The sequence below is a fragment of the Dendrobates tinctorius genome, unplaced genomic scaffold, assembly GCF_039654945.1.
Source record: "Dendrobates tinctorius isolate UK_male_01 unplaced genomic scaffold, ASM3965494v1 ptg000126l, whole genome shotgun sequence".
Lineage (NCBI taxonomy): Eukaryota > Metazoa > Chordata > Amphibia > Anura > Dendrobatidae > Dendrobates > Dendrobates tinctorius.
Window position 1 is genome coordinate 12,004,743 of NW_027361794.1, and position 23,532 is coordinate 12,028,274.

Genomic DNA, 23,532 nt, shown 5'->3' on the forward strand with positions numbered 1-23,532 from the left:
ATTATAGGCCGTGCGTATTTAGTCCTGTCTGTTACCTGGAGATGTGAGAGGCTGGGGAACATCCATCATGATGTCCTTGTACAGATGTTTGTGTCCTTCTAAATATTCCCACTCCTCCATGGAGAAATAGACAGCGACATCCTGACACCTTATAGGAACCTGACACATACAATACCATCATCCCCCCGATCCCTTCATAGCATTACTGTATAATGTCCCAGCATTCCCAGCAGTGTCACCTCTCCAGTCAGCAGCTCAATCATCTTGTAGATGAGTTCTAGGATCTTCTGGTCATTGATGTCACCGTGGATCAGGGGGTGAGGTGGAGGCCCCATGATTGGGCTCAGGGGTCTTCCCCATCCCTCAGACACAGGGTCCTGACAGCGCTCAGTAGAGGTCTTCTTCACTACTGTGTAATCCTGGTTATGGAGAGACACATTAATAAATCTCACTACAGACATTTCCAGAGTCCTCACCTCTCCAGTTCTGTCCATCTGTTATTCCCATAGATAAGAATGATGTAATGTGACGTCATCAGAATCTCTCACCTCTCCAGTAAGCCGGAAGAGGATCTCTAGGGTGAGGTGTAATATCCTCTCCGCCATCTTGTCTCTGTCCATATCCATCCTTCAAGGGTAAATCAGGAAAATTCTCTTATGTAGAAGATCTTCACTGAGAGGATCCGATATTGTAGGGACCTGAATGAGAAGAAGATGAGACGATGTTTCCAGGATTCTTCTTGTGGAAATTTGCTGAGATATCCCCTGTGCAATATATTTCTAGTATTAATGCGTCGGTAATAGGGAGTCTCCAGCACCTACCTCCACCCGCAGAGCCGCACACCACATATATGGCTGTAATGAGCGCACAGGACCTGTGATGAGGTCACAGGAGGGGAGGAGTCAGGGGTCACATGATATCCGGAGTGGAGACTTCTCCTCAGTCAGTGACATTCCCGCCATCATTCCCCCTCACTACTGGCACAATTACCCCGCGCCGCCTTTTCTACACAGTGTTGCGTGTGGAATGTAACGTGTGATTTCTCTGGAGACAAATAGACCCCACACATGAGGGAATTATCACCAGTTACCGGACGTCTCCTATATGGCAGCATATGATTGTGCTATCGACTCCACATCAGGAGATAAAATGCAGAAATCTTGTCTGTTTAACCACTTCCATTGACGGCAGCTGAAGTTTTCTCTACTACCATCCGTATACAATGCGTTTCTAACATCATCTGTTACTTACTATAAGGCTCTATGTAACTTAAAGCTGTGGACAAAACTAAGAAAGCAATCTTATATACAGAAGAACTCTGAAAGCAATCTTATATACAGGACTAAGAAAGCAATCTTATATACAGAACTAAGAGAGCAATCTTATATACAGAACTCAGAAAGCAATCTTATATACAGGACTAAGAAAGCAATCTTATATACAGAACTCAGAAAGCAATCTTATATACAGAACTAAGAGAGCAAACTTATATAAAGAACTCAGAAAGCAATCTTATATACAGAACTCAGAAAGCAATCTTATATACAGAACTCAGAAAGCAATCTTATATACAGGACTAACAAAGTAATCTCATATACAGAACTAAGAAAGCAATCTTATATACAGAACTAAGAAAGCAATCTTATATACAGGACTAAGAAAGCAATCTTATTTACAGAACTAAGAAAGCAATCTCATATACAGGACTAAGAAAGCAATCTCATACACAGGACTAAGAAAGCAATCTTATATACAGAACTAAGAAAGCAATCTTATATACAGAACTAAGAAAGCAATCCTATGTACAGAACTAAGAAAGCAATCTTATGTACAGAACTAAGAAAGCAATCTTATATACAGAACTAAGAAAGCAATCTTATATACAGAACTAAGAAAGCAATCTTACATACAGAACTAAGAAAGCAATCTTATATACAGAACTAAGAAAGCAATCTTATTTACAGAACTAAGAAAGCAATCTCATATACAGGACTAAAAAAGCAATCTTATACACAGGACTAAGAAAGCAATCTTATATACAGAACTAAGAAAGCAATCTTATATACAGGACTAAGAAAGCAATCTTATATACAGAACTAAGAAAGCAATCTTATACACAGGACTAAAAAAGCAATCTTATACACAGGACTAAGAAAGCAATCTTATTTACAGAACTAAGAAAGCAATCTCATATACAGGACTAAGAAAGCAATCTTATACACAGGACTAAGAAAGCAATCTTATATACAGAACTAAGAAAGCAATCTTATATACAGAACTAAGAAAGCAATCTTACATACAGAACTAAGAAAGCAATCTTATATACAGAACTAAGAAAGCAATCTTATATACAGGACTAAGAAAGCAATCTTATACACAGGACTAAGAAAGCAATCTTATATACAGGACTAAGAAAGCAATCTTATATACAGAACTAAGAAAGCAATCTTATACACAGGACTAAAAAAGCAATCTTATACACAGGACTAAGAAAGCAATCTTATTTACAGAACTAAGAAAGCAATCTCATATACAGGACTAAGAAAGCAATCTTATACACAGGACTAAGAAAGCAATCTTATATACAGAACTAAGAAAGCAATCTTATACACAGGACTAAAAAAGCAATCTTATACACAGGACTAAGAAAGCAATCTTATTTACAGAACTAAGAAAGCAATCTCACATACAGGACTAAGAAAGCAATCTTATACACAGGACTAAGAAAGCAATCTTATATACAGAACTAAGAAAGCAATCTTATATACAGGACTAAGAAAGCAATCTTATATACAGAACTAAGAAAGCAATCTTATACACAGGACTAAAAAAGCAATCTTATACACAGGACTAAGAAAGCAATCTTATTTACAGAACTAAGAAAGCAATCTCATATACAGGACTAAGAAAGCAATCTTATACACAGGACTAAGAAAGCAATCTTATATACAGAACTAAGAAAGCAATCTTATATACAGAACTAAGAAAGCAATCTTACATACAGAACTAAGAAAGCAATCTTATATACAGAACTAAGAAAGCAATCTTATATACAGGACTAAGAAAGCAATCTTATACACAGGACTAAGAAAGCAATCTTATATACAGGACTAAGAAAGCAATCTTATATACAGAACTAAGAAAGCAATCTTATACACAGGACTAAAAAAGCAATCTTATACACAGGACTAAGAAAGCAATCTTATTTACAGAACTAAGAAAGCAATCTCATATACAGGACTAAGAAAGCAATCTTATACACAGGACTAAGAAAGCAATCTTATATACAGAACTAAGAAAGCAATCTTATATACAGGACTAAGAAAGCAATCTTATATACAGAACTAAGAAAGCAATCTTATACACAGGACTAAAAAAGCAATCTTATACACAGGACTAAGAAAGCAATCTTATTTACAGAACTAAGAAAGCAATCTCATATACAGGACTAAGAAAGCAATCTCATACACAGGACTAAGAAAGCAATCTTATATACAGAACTAAGAAAGCAATCTCATAAACAGGACTAAGAAAGCAATCTTATACACAGGACTAAGAAAGCAATCTTATACACAGGACTAAGAAAGCAATCTTATTTACAGAACTAAGAAAGCAATCTCATATACAGGACTAAGAAAGCAATCTTATACACAGGACAAAGAAAGCAATCTTATATACAGAACTCAGAAAGCAATCTTATATACAGAACTAAGAAAGCAATCTATATACAGGACTAAGAAAGCAATCTTATATACAGAACTCAGAAAGCAATCTTATATACAGGACTAAAAAAGCAATCTCATATACAGAACTAAGAAAGCAATCTTATATACAGAACTAAGAAAGCAATCTTATATACAGAACTAAGAAAGCAATCTTATGTACAGAACTCAGAAAGCAATCTTACATACAGAACTAAGAAAGCAATCTTACATACAGAACTAAGAAAGCAATCTTATATACAGAACTAAGAAAGCAATCTTATATACAGAACTAAGAAAGCAATCTTATATACAGAACTAAGAAAGCAATCTTACATACAGAACTAAGAAAGCAATCTTATACACAGAACTAAGAAAGCAATCTTATATACAGAACTAAGAAAGCAATCTTATATACAGAACTAAGAAAGCAATCTTACATACAGAACTAAGAAAGCAATCTTATGTACAGAACTAAGAAAGCAATCTTATATACATAACTAAGAAAGCAATCTTATATACAGAACTCAGAAAGCAATCTTATATACAGAACTCAGAAAGCAATCTCATATATAGGACTAAGAAAGCAATCTTATATACAGATCTCAGAAAGCAATCTTATATACAGGACTAAGAAAGCAATCTAATTTACAGAACTAAGAAAGCAATCTTATATACAGAACTAAGAAAGCAATCTTATATACAGAACTCAGAAAGAAATATTATGTACAGAACTAAGAAGGCAATCTTATATACAGAACTAAGAAAGCAATCTTATATACAGAACTCAGAAAGCAATCTTATGTACAGGACTAAGAAAGCAATCTTATATACAGAACTCAGAAAGAAATCTTATAAACAGGACTAAGAAAGCAATCTTTTATACAGAACTAAGAAAGCAATCTTATATACAGGACTCAGAAAGCAATCTTATATAGAGAACTAAGAAAGCAATCTTATATACAGAACTAAGAAAGCAATCTTATATAAAGAACTCAGAAAGCAATCTTATATACAGAACTCAGAAAGCAATCTTATATACAGAACTAAGAGAGCAATCTTATATAAAGAACTAAGAAAGCAATATTATATACAGAACTCAGAAAGCAATCTTATATACAGGACTAACAAAGTAATCTCATATACAGAAATAAGAAAGCAATCTTATATACAGAACTAAGAAAGCAATCTTATATACAGGACTAAGAAAACAATCTTATTTACAGAACTAAGAAAGCAATCTCATATACAGGACTAAGAAAGCAATCTTATACACAGGACTAAGAAAGCAATCTTATATACAGAACTAAGAAAGCAATCTTATATACAGAACTAAGAAAGCAATCTTATATACAGAACTAAGAAAGCAATCTTATATACAGAACTAAGAAAGCAATCTTACATACAGAACTAAGAAAGCAATCTTATGTACAGAACTAAGAAAGCAATCTTATATACAGAACTAAGAAAGCAATCTTATATACAGAACTAAGAAAGCAATCTTATTTACAGAACTAAGAAAGCAATCTCATATACAGGACTAAGAAAGCAATCTTATTTACAGAACTAAGAAAGCAATCTCATATACAGGACTAAGAAAGCAATCTTATACACAGGACTAAGAAAGCAATCTTATACACAGGACTAAGAAAGCAATCTTATATACAGAACTAAGAAAGCAATCTCATATACAGGACTAAGAAAGCAATCTTATACACAGGACTAAGAAAGCAATCTTATATACAGAACTAAGAAAGCAATCTCATATACAGAACTAAGAAAGCAATCTTTTGTACAGGACTCAGAAAGCAATCTTATATACAGAACTAAGAAAGCAATCTTATATACAAGACTAAGAAAGCAATCTTATATACAAGACTAAGAAAGCAATCTTATATACAGAACTAAGAAAGCAATCTCATATACAGAACTAAGAAAGCAATCTTATATACAGAACTAAGAAAGCGATGTTATATACAGAACTCAGAAAGCAATCTTATATATAGAACTAAAAAAGCAATCTCATATACAGAACTAAGAAAGCAATCTCATATACAGGAATAAGAAAGCAATCTCATATACAGGACTAAGAAAGCAATCTCATACACTGGACTAAGAAAGCAATCTCATATACAGAACTAAGAAAGCAATCTCATAAACAGGACTAAGAAAGCAATCTTATATACAGGACTAAGAAAGCAATCTGATATACAGAACTCAGAAAGCAATCTTATGTACAGAACTAAGAAAGCAATCTCATATACAGGACTAAGAAAGCAATCTTATATAAAGAACTCAGAAAGCAATCTCATATACAGGACTAAGAAAGCAATCTTATATACAGAACTAAGAAAGCAATCTTATATACAGAACTCAGAAAGCAATCTTACATACAGAACTCAGAAAGCAATCTTATATACAGAACTCAGAAAGCAATCTTATATACAGGACTAAGAAAGCAATCTTATATACAGAAATCAGAAAGCAATCTTATATACAGAACTAAGAACGCAATCTCATATACAGGACTAAGAAAGTAATCTCATATACAGGACTAAGAAAGCAATCTTATTTACAGAACTCAGAAAGCAATCTGATATACAGGACTAAGAAAGCAATCTTATATACAGAACTCAGAAAGCAATCTTACATACAGAACTCAGAAAGCAATCTTATATATAGAACTAAGAAAGCAATCTTATATACAGAACTAAGAAAGCAATCTCATATACAGAACTAAGAAAGCAACCTCATATACAGGACTAAGAAAGCAATCTTATATACAGGACTAAGAAAGCAATCTTATATACAGAACTCAGAAAGCAATCTCATATACAGGACTAAGAAAGCAATCCCATATACAGGACAAAGAAAGCAATCTTATATACAGAACTCAGAAAGCAATCTTATATACAGGACTAAGAAAGCAATCTAATTTACAGAACTAAGAAAGCAATCTTATATACAGAACTAAGAAAGCAATCTTATATACAGAACTCAGAAAGCAATCTTATATACAGAACTCAGAAAGAAATATTATGTACAGAACTAAGAAAGCAATCTTATATACAGAACTAAGAAAGCAATCTCATATACAGAAATGAGAAAGCAATCTTATGTACAGGACTAAGAAAGCAATCTTATGTACAGGACTCAGAAAGCAATCTTATGTACAGAACTCAGAAAGCAATCTTATATACAGAACTAAGAAAGCAATCTTATATACAAGACTAAGAAAGCAATCTTATATACAGAACTAAGAAAGCAATCTCATATACAGAACTAAGAAAGCAATCTTATATACAGAACTAAGAAAGCAATGATATATACAGAACTCAGAAAGCAATCTTATATATAGAACTAAGAAAGCAATCTCATATACAGAACTAAGAAAGCAATTTCATATACAGGACTAAGAAAGCAATCTCATATACAGGACTAAGAAAGCAATCTCATATACAGAACTAAGAAAGCAATCTCATAAACAGGACTAAGAAAGCAATTTCATATACAGGACTAAGAAAGCAATCTCATACACTGGACTAAGAAAGCAATCTCATATACAGAACTAAGAAAGCAATCTCATAAACAGGACTAAGAAAGCAATCTCATATACAGGACTAAGAAAGCAATCTCATATACAGGACTAAGAAAGCAATCTGATATACAGAACTCAGAAAGCAATCTTATGTACAGAACTAAGAAAGCAATCTCATATAAAGGACTAAGAAAGCAATCTTATATAAAGAACTCAGAAAGCAATCTCATATACAGGACTAAGAAAGCAATCTTATATACAGAACTAAGAAAGCAATCTTATATACAGAACTCAGAAAGCAATCTTATATACAGGACTAAGAAAGCAATCTTATATACAGAACTCAGAAAGCAATCTTATATACAGAACTAAGAACGCAATCTCATATACAGGACTAAGAAAGCAATCTCATATACAGGACTAAGAAAGCAATCTTATATACAGAACTCAGAAAGCAATCTTATATACAGGACTAAGAAAGCAATCTTATATACAGAACTCAGAAAGCAATCTTACATACAGAACTCAGAAAGCAATCTTATATACAGAACTCAGAAAGCAATCTTATATATAGAACTAAGAAAGCAATCTTATATACAGAACTAAGAAAGCAATCTTATATACAGAACTCAGAAAGCAATCTTATATACAGGACTAAGAAAGCAATCTTATATATAGAACTAAGAAAGCAATCTTATATACAGAACTAAGAAAGCAATCTTATATATAGAACTAAGAAAGCAATCTTATATACAGAACTAAGAAAGCAATCTCATATACAGGACTAAGAAAGCAATCTTATATACAGAACTCAGAAAGCAATCTCATAAACAGGACTAAGAAAGCAATCTCATATACAGGACTAAGAGAGCAATCTTATATACAGAACTCAGAAAGCAATCTTATATACAGGACTAAGAAAGCAATCTAATTTACAGAACTAAGAAAGCAATCTTATATACAGAACTAAGAAAGCAATCTTATATACAGAACTCAGAAAGCAATCTTATATACAGAACTCAGAAAGAAATCTTATGCACAGAAATAAGAAAGCAATCTTATATACAGAACTAAGAAAGCAATCTTATATACAGAACTCAGAAAGCAATCTTATGTACAGGACTAAGAAAGCAATCTTATATACAGGACTAAGAAAGCAATCTTATATACAGAACTAAGAAAGCAATCTTATATACAGAACTAAGAAAGCAATCTTATATGCAAGACTAAGAAAGCAATCTTATATACAGAACTCAGAAAGCAATGTTATATACAGAATTAAGAAAGCAATCTTATATATAGAACTAAGAAAGCAATCTCATATATAGAACTAAGAAAGCAATCTCATATACAGAACTAAGAAAGCAATCTCATAAACAGGACTAAGAAAGCAATCTTATATACAGAACTAAGAAAGCAATCTCATACACTGGACTAAGAAAGCAATCTTATATACAGAACTAAGAAAGCAATCTCATATACAGGACAAAGAAAGCAATCTCATATACAGGACTAAGAAAGCAATCTTATATACAGAACTAAGAAAGCAATCTCATATACAGGACTAAGAAAGCAATCTTATATAAAGAACTCAGAAAGCAATCTTATATACAGAACTAAGAAAGCAATCTTATATACAGAATTCAGAAAGCAATCTCATATACAGGATTAAGAAAGCAATCTTATATACAGAACTAAGAAAGCAATCTTATATACAGAACTCAGAAAGCAATCTTATATACAGAACTCAGAAAGCAATCTTATATACAGAACTCAGAAAGCAATCTTATGTACAGGACTAAGAAAGCAATCTTATATACAGGACTAAGAAAGCAATCTTATATACAGAACTAAGAAAGCAATCTTATATACAGAACTCAGAAAGCAATCTTATGTACAGAACTAAGAAAGCAATCTCATATACAGAACTAAGAAAGCAATCTTATATACAGAACTAAGAAAGCAATCTTATGTACAGGACTAAGAAAGCAATCTTATATACAGAACTAAGAAAGCAATCTTATATACAGAACTAAGAAAGCAATCTTATATGCAAGACTAAGAAAGCAATCTTATATACAGAACTAAGAAAGCAATCTCATATACAGAACTAAGAAAGCAATCTTATATACAGAACTCAGAAAGCAATGTTATATACAGAACTAAGAAAGCAATCTTATATATAGAACTAAGAAAGCAATCTCATATACAGAACTAAGAAAGCAATCTCATAAACAGGACTAAGAAAGCAATCTCATATACAGGACTAAGAAAGCAATCTCATACACTGGAATAAGAAAGCAATCTTATATACAGAACTAAGAAAGCAATCTCATATACAGGACAAAGAAAGCAATCTCATATACAGGACTAAGAAAGCAATCTCATATACATAACTAAGAAAGCAATCTCATACACTGGACTAAGAAAGCAATCTTATATACAGAGCTAAGAAAGCAATCTCATATACAGGACAAAGAAAGCAATCTTATATACAGGACTAAGAAAGCAATCTTATATACAGAACTAAGAAAGCAATCTCATATACAGGACTAAGAAAGCAATCTTATATAAAGAACTCAGAAAGCAATCTTATATACAGAACTAAGAAAGCAATCTTATATACAGAATTCAGAAAGCAATCTTATATACAGAACTCAGAAAGCAATCTTATATACAGAACTCAGAAAGCAATCTTATATACAGGACTAAGAAAGAAATCTTATGTACAGAACTAAGAAAGCAATCTCATATACAGGACTAAGAAAGCAATCTTATATACAGAACACAGAAAGCAATCTTATAAACAGAACTAAGAAAGCAATCTTATATACAGAACTAAGAAAGCAATCTTATATACAGAACTAAGAAAGCAATCTTATATACAGAACTCAGAAAGCAATCTTATATACAGAACTAAGAAAGCAATCTTATATGCAAGACTAAGAAAGCAATCTTATATACAGAACTAAGAAAGCAATCTCATATACAGAACTAAGAAAGCAATCTTATATACAGAACTCAGAAAGCAATGTTATATACAGAACTAAGAAAGCAATCTTATATATAGAACTAAGAAAGCAATCTCATATACAGAGCTAAGAAAGCAATCTCATAAACAGGACTAAGAAAGCAATCTTATATACAGGACTAAGAAAGCAATCTCATATACAGGACTAAGAAAGCAATCTCATACACTGGAATAAGAAAGCAATCTTATATACAGGACAAAGAAAGCAATCTCATACACTGGAATAAGAAAGCAATCTTATATACAGGACAAAGAAAGCAATCTCATATACAGGACTAAGAAAGCAATCTCATATACAGAACTAAGAAAGCAATCTCATACACTGGACTAAGAAAGCAATCTTATATACAGAGCTAAGAAAGCAATCTCATATACAGGACAAAGAAAGCAATCTTATATACAGGACTAAGAAAGCAATCTTATATACAGGACTAAGAAAGCAATCTTATATACAGAAATAAGAAAGCAATCTCATATACAGGACTAAGAAAGCAATCTTATATAAAGAACTCAGAAAGCAATCTTATATACAGAACTAAGAAAGCAATCTTATATACAGAATTCAGAAAGCAATCTTATATACAGAACTCAGAAAGCAATCTTATATACAGAACTAAGAAAGCAATCTCATATACAGGACTAAGAAAGCAATCTCATATACAGGACTAAGAAAGCAATCTTACATACAGAACTAAGAAAGCAATCTTATATACAGGACTAAGAAAGCAATCTTACATACAGAACTCAGAAAGCAATCTTATATACAGAACTCAGAAAGCAATCTTATATACAGGACTTAGAAAGCAATCTTATATACAGAACTCAGAAAGCAATCTTATATACAGAACTAAGAAAGCAATCTCATGTACAGGACTAAGAAAGCAATCTCATATACAGGACTATGAAAGCAATCTTATATACAGAACTCAGAAAGCAATCTTATATACAGGACTAAGAAAGAAATCTTATATACAGAATTAAGAAAGCAATCTTATATACAGAACTCAGAAAGCAATCTTATATACATGACTAAGAAAGCAATCTTATGTACAGAACTAAGAAAGCAATCTCATATACAGGACTAAGAAAGCAATCTTATATACAGAACACAGAAAGCAATCTTATATACAGAACTAAGAAAGCAATCTTATATACAGAACTCAGAAAGCAATCTTATATACAGAACTAAGAAAGCAATCTTATATATAGAACTAAGAAAGCAATCTCATATACAGAACTAAGAAAGCAATCTCATATACAGAACTCAGAAAGCAATCTTATATACAGAACTAAGAAAGCAATCTCATATACAGGACTAAGAAAGAAATCTCATATACAGGACTAAGAAAGCAATCTTATATACAGAACTAAGAAAGCAATCTCATATACAGGACTAAGAAAGCAATCTTATATACAGAACACAGAAAGCAATCTTATATACAGGACTAAGAAAGCAATCTAATTTACAGAACTAAGAAAGCAATCTTATATACAGAACTAAGAAAGCAATCTTATATACAGAACTCAGAAAGCAATCTTATATACAGAACTCAGAAAGAAATATTATGTACAGAACTAAGAAAGCAATCTTATATACAGAACTAAGAAAGCAATCTCATATACAGAACTAAGAAAGCAATCTTATATACAGAACTCAGAAAGCAATGTTATATACAGAACTAAGAAAGCAATCTTATATATAGAACTAAGAAAGCAATCTCATATACAGAGCTAAGAAAGCAATCTCATAAACAGGACTAAGAAAGCAATCTTATATACAGGACTAAGAAAGCAATCTCATATACAGGACTAAGAAAGCAATCTCATACACTGGAATAAGAAAGCAATCTTATATACAGGACAAAGAAAGCAATCTCATACACTGGAATAAGAAAGCAATCTTATATACAGGACAAAGAAAGCAATCTCATATACAGGACTAAGAAAGCAATCTCATATACAGAACTAAGAAAGCAATCTCATACACTGGACTAAGAAAGCAATCTTATATACAGAGCTAAGAAAGCAATCTCATATACAGGACAAAGAAAGCAATCTTATATACAGGACTAAGAAAGCAATCTTATATACAGGACTAAGAAAGCAATCTTATATACAGAAATAAGAAAGCAATCTCATATACAGGACTAAGAAAGCAATCTTATATAAAGAACTCAGAAAGCAATCTTATATACAGAACTAAGAAAGCAATCTTATATACAGAATTCAGAAAGCAATCTTATATACAGAACTCAGAAAGCAATCTTATATACAGAACTAAGAAAGCAATCTCATATACAGGACTAAGAAAGCAATCTCATATACAGGACTAAGAAAGCAATCTTACATACAGAACTAAGAAAGCAATCTTATATACAGGACTAAGAAAGCAATCTTACATACAGAACTCAGAAAGCAATCTTATATACAGAACTCAGAAAGCAATCTTATATACAGGACTTAGAAAGCAATCTTATATACAGAACTCAGAAAGCAATCTTATATACAGAACTAAGAAAGCAATCTCATGTACAGGACTAAGAAAGCAATCTCATATACAGGACTATGAAAGCAATCTTATATACAGAACTCAGAAAGCAATCTTATATACAGGACTAAGAAAGAAATCTTATATACAGAATTAAGAAAGCAATCTTATATACAGAACTCAGAAAGCAATCTTATATACATGACTAAGAAAGCAATCTTATGTACAGAACTAAGAAAGCAATCTCATATACAGGACTAAGAAAGCAATCTTATATACAGAACACAGAAAGCAATCTTATATACAGAACTAAGAAAGCAATCTTATATACAGAACTCAGAAAGCAATCTTATATACAGAACTAAGAAAGCAATCTTATATATAGAACTAAGAAAGCAATCTCATATACAGAACTAAGAAAGCAATCTCATATACAGAACTCAGAAAGCAATCTTATATACAGAACTAAGAAAGCAATCTCATATACAGGACTAAGAAAGAAATCTCATATACAGGACTAAGAAAGCAATCTTATATACAGAACTAAGAAAGCAATCTCATATACAGGACTAAGAAAGCAATCTTATATACAGAACACAGAAAGCAATCTTATATACAGGACTAAGAAAGCAATCTAATTTACAGAACTAAGAAAGCAATCTTATATACAGAACTAAGAAAGCAATCTTATATACAGAACTCAGAAAGCAATCTTATATACAGAACTCAGAAAGAAATATTATGTACAGAACTAAGAAAGCAATCTTATATACAGAACTAAGAAAGCAATCTCATATACAGAAATGAGAAAGCAATCTTATGTACAGGACTAAGAAAGCAATCTTATGTACAGGACTCAGAAAGCAATCTTATGTACAGAACTCAGAAAGCAATCTTATATACAGAACTAAGAAAGCAATCTTATATACAAGACTAAGAAAGCAATCTTATATACAGAACTAAGAAAGCAATCTCATATACAGAACTAAGAAAGCAATCTTATATACAGAACTAAGAAAGCAATGATATATACAGAACTCAGAAAGCAATCTTATATATAGAACTAAGAAAGCAATCTCATATACAGAACTAAGAAAGCAATTTCATATACAGGACTAAGAAAGCAATCTCATATACAGGACTAAGAAAGCAATCTCATATACAGAACTAAGAAAGCAATCTCATAAACAGGACTAAGAAAGCAATTTCATATACAGGACTAAGAAAGCAATCTCATACACTGGACTAAGAAAGCAATCTCATATACAGAACTAAGAAAGCAATCTCATAAACAGGACTAAGAAAGCAATCTCATATACAGGACTAAGAAAGCAATCTCATATACAGGACTAAGAAAGCAATCTGATATACAGAACTCAGAAAGCAATCTTATGTACAGAACTAAGAAAGCAATCTCATATAAAGGACTAAGAAAGCAATCTTATATAAAGAACTCAGAAAGCAATCTCATATACAGGACTAAGAAAGCAATCTTATATACAGAACTAAGAAAGCAATCTTATATACAGAACTCAGAAAGCAATCTTATATACAGGACTAAGAAAGCAATCTTATTACAGAACTCAGAAAGCAATCTTATATACAGAACTAAGAACGCAATCTCATATACAGGACTAAGAAAGCAATCTCATATACAGGACTAAGAAAGCAATCTTATATACAGAACTCAGAAAGCAATCTTATATACAGGACTAAGAAAGCAATCTTATATACAGAACTCAGAAAGCAATCTTACATACAGAACTCAGAAAGCAATCTTATATACAGAACTAAGAAAGCAATCTTATATATAGAACTAAGAAAGCAATCTTATATACAGAACTAAGAAAGCAATCTTATATATAGAACTAAGAAAGCAATCTTATATACAGAACTAAGAAAGCAATCTCATATACAGGACTAAGAAAGCAATCTTATATACAGAACTCAGAAAGCAATCTCATAAACAGGACTAAGAAAGCAATCTCATATACAGGACTAAGAGAGCAATCTTATATACAGAACTCAGAAAGCAATCTTATATACAGGACTAAGAAAGCAATCTAATTTACAGAACTAAGAAAGCAATCTTATATACAGAACTAAGAAAGCAATCTTATATACAGAACTCAGAAAGCAATCTTATATACAGAACTCAGAAAGAAATCTTATGCACAGAAATAAGAAAGCAATCTTATATACAGAACTAAGAAAGCAATCTTATATACAGAACTCAGAAAGCAATCTTATGTACAGGACTAAGAAAGCAATCTTATATACAGGACTAAGAAAGCAATCTTATATACAGAACTAAGAAAGCAATCTTATATACAGAACTAAGAAAGCAATCTTATATGCAAGACTAAGAAAGCAATCTTATATACAGAACTCAGAAAGCAATGTTATATACAGAATTAAGAAAGCAATCTTATATATAGAACTAAGAAAGCAATCTCATATATAGAACTAAGAAAGCAATCTCATATACAGAACTAAGAAAGCAATCTCATAAACAGGACTAAGAAAGCAATCTTATATACACAACTAAGAAAGCAATCTCATACACTGGACTAAGAAAGCAATCTTATATACAGAACTAAGAAAGCAATCTCATATACAGGACAAAGAAAGCAATCTCATATACAGGACTAAGAAAGCAATCTTATATACAGAACTAAGAAAGCAATCTCATATACAGGACTAAGAAAGCAATCTTATATAAAGAACTCAGAAAGCAATCTTATATACAGAACTAAGAAAGCAATCTTATATACAGAATTCAGAAAGCAATCTCATATACAGGATTAAGAAAGCAATCTTATATACAGAACTAAGAAAGCAATCTTATATACAGAACTCAGAAAGCAATCTTATATACAGAACTCAGAAAGCAATCTTATATACAGAACTCAGAAAGCAATCTTATGTACAGGACTAAGAAAGCAATCTTATATACAGGACTAAGAAAGCAATCTTATATACAGAACTAAGAAAGCAATCTTATATACAGAACTCAGAAAGCAATCTTATGTACAGAACTAAGAAAGCAATCTCATATACAGAACTAAGAAAGCAATCTTATATACAGAACTAAGAAAGCAATCTTATGTACAGGACTAAGAAAGCAATCTTATATACAGAACTAAGAAAGCAATCTTATATACAGAACTAAGAAAGCAATCTTATATGCAAGACTAAGAAAGCAATCTTATATACAGAACTAAGAAAGCAATCTCATATACAGAACTAAGAAAGCAATCTTATATACAGAACTCAGAAAGCAATGTTATATACAGAACTAAGAAAGCAATCTTATATATAGAACTAAGAAAGCAATCTCATATACAGAACTAAGAAAGCAATCTCATAAACAGGACTAAGAAAGCAATCTCATATACAGGACTAAGAAAGCAATCTCATACACTGGAATAAGAAAGCAATCTTATATACAGAACTAAGAAAGCAATCTCATATACAGGACTAAGAAAGCAATCTCATATACATAACTAAGAAAGCAATCTCATACACTGGACTAAGAAAGCAATCTTATATACAGAGCTAAGAAAGCAATCTCATATACAGGACAAAGAAAGCAATATTATATACAGGACTAAGAAAGCAATCTTATATACAGAACTAAGAAAGCAATCTCATATACAGGACTAAGAAAGCAATCTTATATAAAGAACTCAGAAAGCAATCTTATATACAGAACTAAGAAAGCAATCTTATATACAGAATTCAGAAAGCAATCTTATATACAGAACTCAGAAAGCAATCTTATATACAGAACTCAGAAAGCAATCTTATATACAGGACTAAGAAAGAAATCTTATGTACAGAACTAAGAAAGCAATCTCATATACAGGACTAAGAAAGCAATCTTATATACAGAACACAGAAAGCAATCTTATAAACAGAACTAAGAAAGCAATCTTATATACAGAACTAAGAAAGCAATCTTATATACAGAACTAAGAAAGCAATCTTATATACAGAACTCAGAAAGCAATCTTATATACAGAACTAAGAAAGCAATCTTATATGCAAGACTAAGAAAGCAATCTTATATACAGAACTAAGAAAGCAATCTCATATACAGAACTAAGAAAGCAATCTTATATACAGAACTCAGAAAGCAATGTTATATACAGAACTAAGAAAGCAATCTTATATATAGAACTAAGAAAGCAATCTCATATACAGAGCTAAGAAAGCAATCTCATAAACAGGACTAAGAAAGCAATCTTATATACAGGACTAAGAAAGCAATCTCATATACAGGACTAAGAAAGCAATCTCATACACTGGAATAAGAAAGCAATCTTATATACAGGACAAAGAAAGCAATCTCATACACTGGAATAAGAAAGCAATCTTATATACAGGACAAAGAAAGCAATCTCATATACAGGACTAAGAAAGCAATCTCATATACAGAACTAAGAAAGCAATCTCATACACTGGACTAAGAAAGCAATCTTATATACAGAGCTAAGAAAGCAATCTCATATACAGGACAAAGAAAGCAATCTTATATACAGGACTAAGAAAGCAATCTTATATACAGGACTAAGAAAGCAATCTTATATACAGAAATAAGAAAGCAATCTCATATACAGGACTAAGAAAGCAATCTTATATAAAGAACTCAGAAAGCAATCTTATATACAGAACTAAGAAAGCAATCTTATATACAGAATTCAGAAAGCAATCTTATATACAGAACTCAGAAAGCAATCTTATATACAGAACTAAGAAAGCAATCTCATATACAGGACTAAGAAAGCAATCTCATATACACGACTAAGAAAGCAATCTTACATACAGAACTAAGAAAGCAATCTTATATACAGGACTAAGAAAGCAATCTTACATACAGAACTCAGAAAGCAATCTTATATACAGAACTCAGAAAGCAATCTTATATACAGGACTTAGAAAGCAATCTTATATACAGAACTCAGAAAGCAATCTTATATACAGAACTAAGAAAGCAATCTCATGTACAGGACTAAGAAAGCAATCTCATATACAGGACTATGAAAGCAATCTTATATACAGAACTCAGAAAGCAATCTTATATACAGGACTAAGAAAGAAATCTTATATACAGAATTAAGAAAGCAATCTTATATACAGAACTCAGAAAGCAATCTTATATACATGACTAAGAAAGCAATCTTATGTACAGAACTAAGAAAGCAATCTCATATACAGGACTAAGAAAGCAATCTTATATACAGAACACAGAAAGCAATCTTATATACAGAACTAAGAAAGCAATCTTATATACAGAACTCAGAAAGCAATCTTATATACAGAACTAAGAAAGCAATCTTATATATAGAACTAAGAAAGCAATCTCATATACAGAACTAAGAAAGCAATCTTATATACAGAACTCAGAAAGCAATCTTACATACAGAACTCAGAAAGCAATCTTATATACAGAACTCAGAAATCAATCTTATACAGTGCCTACAAGTAGTATTCAACCCCCTGCAGATTTAGCAGGTTTACACATTCGGAATTAACTTGGCATTGTGACATTTGGACTGTAGATCAGCCTGGAAGTGTGAAATGCACTGCAGCAAAAAAGAATGTTATTTCTTTGTTTAATTTTTTTTTAAATTGTGAAAAGTTTATTCAGAGGGTCATTTATTATTCAACCCCTCAAACCACCAGAATTCTGTTTGGTTCCCCTAAAGTATTAAGAAATATTTCAGGCACAAAGAACAATGAGCTTCACATGTTTGGATTAATTATCTCTTTTTCCAGCCTTTTCTGACTATTTAAGACCCTCCCCAAACTTGTGAACAGCACTCATACATGGTCAACATGGGAAAGACAAAGGAGCATTCCAAGGCCATCAGAGACAAGATCGTGGAGGGTCACAAGGCTGGCAAGGGGTACAAAACCCTTTCCAAGGAGTTGGGCCTACCTGTCTCCACTGTTGGGAGCATCATCCGGAAGTGGAAGGCTTATGGAACTACTGTTAGCCTTCCACGGCCTGGACAGCCTTTGAAAGTTTCCTCCCGTGTCGAGGCCAGGCTTGTCCGAAGAGTCAAGGCTAACCCAAGGACAACAAGGAAGGAGCTCCGGGAAGATCTCATGGCAGTGGGGACATTGGTTTCAGTCAATACCATAAGTAACGTACTCCACCGCAATGGTCTCCGTTCCAGACGAGCCCGTAATGTACCTTTACTTTCAAAGCATCATGTCAAGGCTCGTCTACAGTTTGCTCATGATCACTTGGAGGACTCTGAGACAGACTGGTTCAAGGTTCTCTGGTCTGATGAGACCAAGATCGAGATCTTTGGTGCCAACCACACACGTGACGTTTGGAGACTGGATGGCACTGCATACGACCCCAAGAATACCATCCCTACAGTCAAGCATGGTGGTGGCAGCATCATGCTGTGGGGCTGTTTCTCAGCCAAGGGGCCTGGCCATCTGGTCTGCATCCATGGGAAGATGGATAGCACGGCCTACCTGGAGATTTTGGCCAAGAACCTCCGCTCCTCCATCAAGGATCTTAAGATGGGTCGTCATTTCATCTTCCAACAAGACAACGACCCAAAGCACACAGCCAACAAAACCAAGGCCTGGTTCTAGAGGCAAAAAATCAAGGTGTTGGAGTGGCCTAGTCAGTCTCCTGACCTTAACCCAATTGAAAACTTGTGGAAGGAGCTCAAGATTAAAGTCCACATGAGACACCCAAAGAACCTAGATAACTTGGAGAAGATCTGCATGGAGGAGTGGGCCAAGATAACTCCAGAGACCTGTGCCGGCCTGATCAGGTCTTATAAAAGACGATTATTAGCTGTAATTGCAAACAAGGGTTATTCCACAAAATATTAAACCTAGGGGTTGAATAATAATTGACCCACACTTGTATGTTTAAAATTTATTAAAATTTAACTGAGCAACATAACTTTTTGGTTTGTAAGATTTATGCATCTGTTAATAAATCCTGCTCTTGTGTGAAGTTTGAAGGCTCTAACTTATTTGCATCTTATCAAACCTGCTAAATCTGCAGGGGGTTGAATACTACTTGTAGGCACTGTATACAGAACTAAGAAAGCAATCTCATATACAGCACTAAGAAAGCAATCTCATATACAGGACTAAGAAAGAAATCTCATATACAGGACTAAGAAAGCAATCTTATATACAGAACTAAGAAAGCAATCTCATATACAGGACTAAGAAAGCAATCTTATATACAGAACACAGAAAGCAATCTTATATACAGAACTAAGAAAGCAATCTTATATACAGAACTCAGAAAGCAATCTTATATACAGAACTAAGAAAGCAATCTTATATATAGAACTAAGAAAGCAATCTTACATAAAGAACTCAGAAAGCAATCTTACATAAAGAACTCAGAAAGCAATCTTATATACAGAACTCAGAAAGCAATCTTATATACAGAACTAAGAAAGCAATCTCATGTACAGGACTAAGAAAGCAATCTCATATACAGGACTATGAAAGCAATCTTATATACAGAACTCAGAAAGCAATCTTATATACAGGACTAAGAAAGCAATCTTATATACAGAATTAAGAAAGCAATCTTATATACAGAACTCAGAAAGCAATCTTATATACAGGACTAAGAAAGCAATCTTATGTACAGAACTAAGAAAGCAATCTCATATACAGGACTAAGAAAGCAATCTTATATACAGAACTCAGAAAGCAATCTTATATACAGGACTAAGAAAGCAATCTTATATACAGAACTCAGAAAGCAATCTTATATGCAGAACTAAAAAAGCAACCTCATATACAGGACTAAGAAAGCAATCTCATATACAGGACTATGAAAGCAATCTTATATACAGAACTCAGAAAGCAATCTTATATACAGGACCAAGAAAGCAATCCTATATACAGAACTCAGAAAGCAATCTTATATACAGGACTAAGAAAGCAATCTTATATACAGAACTAAGAAAGCAATCTTATATACAGAACTAAGAAAGCAATCTTATATACAGAACTAAGAAAGCAATCTTATATACAGAACTTAGAAAGCAATCTTATATGCAGAATTAAGAAAGCAATCTTATATACAGAACTCAGAAAGAAATCTTATATACAGAACTTAGAAAGCAATCTTATATACAGAACTAAGAAAGCAATCTTATACATAGAACTAAGAAAGCAATCTCATATACAGAACTCAGAAAGCAATCTTATATACAAGACTAAGAAAGCAATCTTATGTACAGAACTAAGAAAGCAATCTCATATACAGGACTAAGAAAGCAATCTTACATACAGAACTCAGAAAGCAATCTTATATACAGAACTCAGAAAGCAATCTTATATACAGGACTAAGAAAGCAATCTTATATACAGAACTCAGAAAGCAATCTTATATACAGAACTAAGAAAGCAATCTCATATACAGGACTAAGAAAGCAATCTCATATACAGGACTATGAAAGCAATCTTATATACAGAACTCAGAAAGCAATCTTATATACAGGACTAAGAAAGCAATCTTATATACAAAATTAAGAAAGCAATCTTATATACAGAACTCAGAAAGCAATCTTATATACAGGACTAAGAAAGCAAACTTATGTACAGAACTAAGAAAGCAATCTTATATACAGGACTAAGAAAGCAATCTTATATACAGAACTAAGAAAGCAATCTTATATACAGAACTCAGAAACCAATCTTATATACAGAACTCAGAAAGCAATCTTATATACAGGACTAAGAAAGCAATCTTATATACAGGACTAAGAAAGCAATCTTATATACAGAACTAAGAAAGCAATCTCATATACAGGACTAAGAAAGCAATCTTATGTACAGAACTAAGAAAGCAATCTTATATACAGGACTGAGAAAGCAATCTTATATACATGACTAAGAAAGCAATCGTATATACAGAACTAAGAAAGCAATCTTATATACAGAACTCAGAAAGCAATCTTATATACAGAACTAAGAAAGCAATCTTATATACAGAACTCAGAAAGCAATCTTATATACAGAACTAAGAAAGCAATCTTATATACAGAACTCAGAAAGCAATCTTATATACAGGACTAAGAAAGCAATCTTATGTACAGAACTAAGAAAGCAATCTCATATACAGGACTAAGAAAGCAATCTTATATACAGAACTAAGAAAGCAATCTTATATACAGAACTCAGAAAGCAATCTTATATGCAGAACTCAGAAAGAAATCTTATATACATAACTCAGAAAGCAATCTTATATACAGAACTAAGAAAGCAATCTTATATACAGAACTAAGAAAGCAATCTTATATATTTGAACCAGTCACAGAAGAAAAAGTAAGCAGGCTCCTTGCATCTTCTCACCCAACCACTTGCACCAGTGACTAGAGTTGAGCGATACCGTCCGATACTTCAAAGTATCGTATCGGATGGTATCGGCCGATCTTTAAAAAAAGTATCGGTATCGCCGATTCCGATACCGGAAGTCCCATTCAAGTCTATGGGACTTCCGGTATCGGAATAAGAAAAACCCTTTCCTGCCCTTGTACAGCCTCTCTGGGGTCTGTACGGGCCTTTCGGGGGGCTGTGCCGGCCTGCCAGGGGGTCTGTGCAGGCTCCGGTGGTCTGTGCCGGCCTGCCGGTGGTCTGTGCAGGCTCCGGGGGGCTGTGCCGGCCTGCCGGGGGGCTGTGCCGGCCTGCCGGGGGGCTGTGCCGGCCTGCCGGGGGGCTGTGCAGGCTCCGGGGGGCTGTGCCGGCCTGCCGGGGGGCTGTGCCGGCCTGCCGGTGGTCTGTGCAGGCTCCGGGGGTTTGTGCAGGCATCGTCCGATGGGACTACAAGTCCCATCGGGCGATGCCTGCTACCATGACAGTGATTGACACATTAGCCAATGATGGGACAGTAGTAGTCCCATCATCCGGCTAATGTGTTAAATGTAAAAAAAAAAAAAAAAAAAAAAAAATTACATGCTACATACATACAACATGCATACTACATACATGCTACATTCATACTACATACTACATACATACTACATTCATACTACATAAATACTACATGCAACATACATACTACATATATACTACATGCATGCTACATACATACTGCATGCTACATACATACCACATATATACTACATATATACTACATGCATGCTACATACATACTACATGCTACATGCTACATACATAACACATATATACTACATGCATGCTACATACATACTACATGCTACATACTACATATATACTACATGTAGAGTTGAGCGATACCATCCGATACTTCAAAGTATCGTATCGGATGGTATCGGCCGATCTTTAAAAAAAGTATCGGTATCGCCGATTCCGATACCGGAAGTCCCATTCAAGTCTATGGGACTTCCGGTATCGGAATAAGAAAAACCCTTTCCTGCCCTTGTACAGCCTCTCTGGGGTCTGTACGGGCCTTTCGGGGGGCTGTGCCGGCCTGCCAGGGGGTCTGTGCAGGCTCCGGTGGTCTGTGCCGGCCTGCCGGTGGTCTGTGCAGGCTCCGGGGGGCTGTGCCGGCCTGCCGGGGGGCTGTGCCGGCCTGCCGGGGGGCTGTGCCGGCCTGCCAGGGGGTCTGTGCAGGCTCCGGTGGTCTGTGCCGGCCTGCCGGTGGTCTGTGCAGGCTCCGGGGGGCTGTGCCGGCCTGCCGGGGGGCTGTGCCGGCCTGCCGGGGGGCTGTGCCGGCCTGCCGGTGGTCTGTGCAGGCTCCGGGGGTCTGTGCAGGCATCGTCCGATGGGACTACAAGTCCCATCT

General features: G+C 33.7%; 2 protein-coding genes across 10 annotated transcripts in view; one reads left to right on the forward strand and one right to left on the reverse strand.

Annotated features, from left to right (window-relative positions):
• LOC141047303 (uncharacterized) overlaps window positions 1-694 on the reverse strand; it is an 86,572-nt gene extending 85,878 nt beyond the window's left edge. For both annotated transcript variants that reach the window (XM_073542362.1, XM_073542360.1), the window contains exons 1-3: window positions 549-694; window positions 240-419; window positions 36-159 (exon numbers count right to left, since the gene is read on the reverse strand). In XM_073542362.1, the coding sequence (XP_073398463.1) occupies window positions 36-159; window positions 240-419; window positions 549-626 (382 nt within the window). In that variant the 5' untranslated portion in view covers window positions 627-694. The remainder of the gene's footprint in view (window positions 1-35; window positions 160-239; window positions 420-548) is intronic.
• The window catches only part of LOC141047275 (uncharacterized), an 841,567-nt gene that overhangs the window by 536,690 nt on the left and 281,345 nt on the right, over window positions 1-23,532 (forward strand). The gene's annotated exons all lie outside the window — the stretch shown is intronic.